The sequence below is a fragment of the Montipora capricornis genome, chromosome 7 (assembly GCF_036669925.1).
Source record: "Montipora capricornis isolate CH-2021 chromosome 7, ASM3666992v2, whole genome shotgun sequence".
Lineage (NCBI taxonomy): Eukaryota > Metazoa > Cnidaria > Anthozoa > Scleractinia > Acroporidae > Montipora > Montipora capricornis.
The window spans coordinates 8,898,705-8,901,204 of record NC_090889.1 but is presented as its reverse complement, the minus strand read 5'-3'; the positions used below and the strand labels follow the sequence as shown (position 1 = coordinate 8,901,204).

At 43.0% G+C, this 2,500-nt stretch overlaps 1 protein-coding gene across 3 annotated transcripts in view; it reads left to right on the top strand.

The window, feature by feature from the left end:
* The window catches only part of LOC138058149 (adenosine receptor A2b-like), a 45,009-nt gene that overhangs the window by 36,305 nt on the left and 6,204 nt on the right, over window positions 1–2,500 (top strand). For all 3 annotated transcript variants that reach the window (XM_068904040.1, XM_068904043.1, XM_068904042.1), the window contains exon 2: window positions 1–2,500. This exon is cut by the window's left edge and continues 773 nt beyond it; it is cut by the window's right edge and continues 6,204 nt beyond it. In XM_068904040.1, coding sequence (XP_068760141.1) covers window positions 1–358 — 358 coding nt within the window. In that variant the 3' untranslated portion in view covers window positions 359–2,500.

Here is a 2,500-nt window from a genome sequence, read left to right as displayed (position 1 = left end):
ACATCTCAGACTTTTTTATCTGATACTTGACGAGAAAAGTGATATGGCTCTTGATCAAGCAGCTGAATTGTTTGCAATCATTCGATTCATGACATCTGTTGTTAACCCTCTGCTTTACACTTACTTTAAACGTGACTTTTGGCGTGCATTAAAAGCTTTACTTCGAGCTAAAGGGCTCAAGATTCCGTCAATCAGTGGGACAATAACAACACGAAGTCTCATGCTGAGTGATAGTAGCTCCAATGTACGCCAGTCAATTTTTAGTGAAGAAAAGGTGACATTATCGGCTTTTGATAACGTTAATCCAGTTACTAGTGACATTTTGGAAGATGGGAACATCTCCACAACAACAGTTTAAGGAAAAGGTGAAAGGAACGAGCTGCAAATCACCTTGAAGAGAGCTCGAGAGACGTTGATTACCACTGAAAGCTCAAGTTACAACAAGCAAGAATAACGAGTCCAAATATTAGCCTTAAGTTGTATTTGCAGAAGACGATGTGTGGGGAACTTTAAACGTTAAGATATTAGCCTCGGATACGGGAACCGCCTAAAGCACCAAGCAAAAGAAATAATTGCCGAGGAACAAGCCGGCTTTATGAAAGGCAGAAGTACTGTTGAACAAATCTTTAATCTCAGATCCATCATTGAGAAGTACCAAGAACATCAACAAGAGCTTTATCATGTATTTATTGATTTCAAGAAGGCGTTTGACAGGGTGTGGCATCAAGCGCTGTGGGCTACGATGAATGAGATAACATCAACAAGACCTTGATTTCACTTATTGAAGATCTCTACAACCGGGCCACCAGTTCAGTCTATCTGGAAGGTGAAATTGGAGAATGGTTTCGCACCACCGTAGGGGTTCGTCAAGGCTGCCTACTATCCCCAACACTCTTCAATATCTTTCTCGAACGAATCATGACAGATGCTCTTGAAGGTCATGAATCAACAGTTAGCATTGGTGGCAGGACTGTCAGCAATTTGCGCTTCGCAGATGATATTGATGGCCTCGCTGGTTCAGAAGCTGAACTCGCTGAACTAATCAGAAGACTTAATCAGAGCTGTTCTGCTTTTGGTATGGAAATAAGTGCTGAGAAAACAAAAATCATGTCAAATACCCATGCAAACGAGGTTCAAAATGACATTATAGTCAATGGCAGTTCTCTGCAACATGTGAATCAGTTTATATATCTTGGTGCTCTAGTGACTGACAATGGTTCCAAATCTGAAATCCTCTCCAGAATGGCCAAAGCACAAAGTTCTCTTTCAAAACTCAAAGTTGTTTGGGATTGATAAATGTATTTCTCTATCTTCAAAAATAAGACTTTTACGATCAATGGTCATTTCTGTTTTTCTGTATGCCTGTGAATCCTGGACCCTCGACGCCTACCTAGAGAAAAGGGTAGCTTCTTTTGAGATGAGATGTCTCCGACAACTGCTAGGAATCGATTACAGGCAAAGAATATCTAATGACAGTGTTAGAGCGATGTTGACTGCCAAAATTGGACGTCATCAAGAACTTCTTGACATCGTGAAGACCAGGAAATTGAAGTGGTTTGGTCACACCACACGTAGTGACGGCTTGGCCAAGACGTGCCTTCAGGGCACAGTCAGAGGTGGCAGAAGCAGAGGACGACCTAGGAAGAAGTGGAGTGACAACATTACTGAGTGGACAGGCCTCAGCTTCGCTGAGGCTACCAGGGCTGCCGGCTACCGCGATGGCTGGCGTGGGCTTGTACGTGAGGCTGCTTCATCTGCTGGGCCCCAACAGCGCCGTGCGGCGTTAAGGGAGCAGTAACAGTAACAGTAAGTAACCGGCCAGGGGGATAGGGTTACTAGGGTTAGTATCCGATATGAAGGCACAGAAACCGAACAAGAAGGGTAGGAGATGCGGTACATCAAGGCTCTCGCCTCTAACCTGGAGTGAAATTCAGTAAGCTACAAGACTTTTCATGGGTTGAGGTAGCGACTCTTTATCGAAGATAAAGATATTACATTGATATCGATTAGAAGCATGGTAGACATAACGAGCTCCGGGACCTGGAAGCAGAGGTTGAATGAGTTGCAGATCTTGACGATCTTAATGATCGGTATGAGGGATATTGCATTTGAGGATGTATCACCTTATGTCTCGTGCTGCCATGGAAATAGTCATCTGAAAGAAACAGTAAAATGCATGGTAGAAAACATGCCTCAGTTTAAACCAAAAGAAAAACAACTTATATATAACAAAGGTTGGCGAAGTCCACACAATCAGTAAAGTGAGTGGAGAAACCTTTCTGTCGTAAAAGCAAGTTCTACAATCTGAAGATGGATCCGAAATGACAAATATGGAAAAGACATTTGAGGGCAATGTGTACTTGATCAAAAGACCAGTGCGAATGAAGTTAGCGAATGCCACAAACGAGTTCTCTACCTCGAGGCTTACAGCCGAAGGGAGAACCTAAAGTTCGAGGGTATAGTTACCCGAATTAGTGAAAACGTCTGATCAACAAAATGC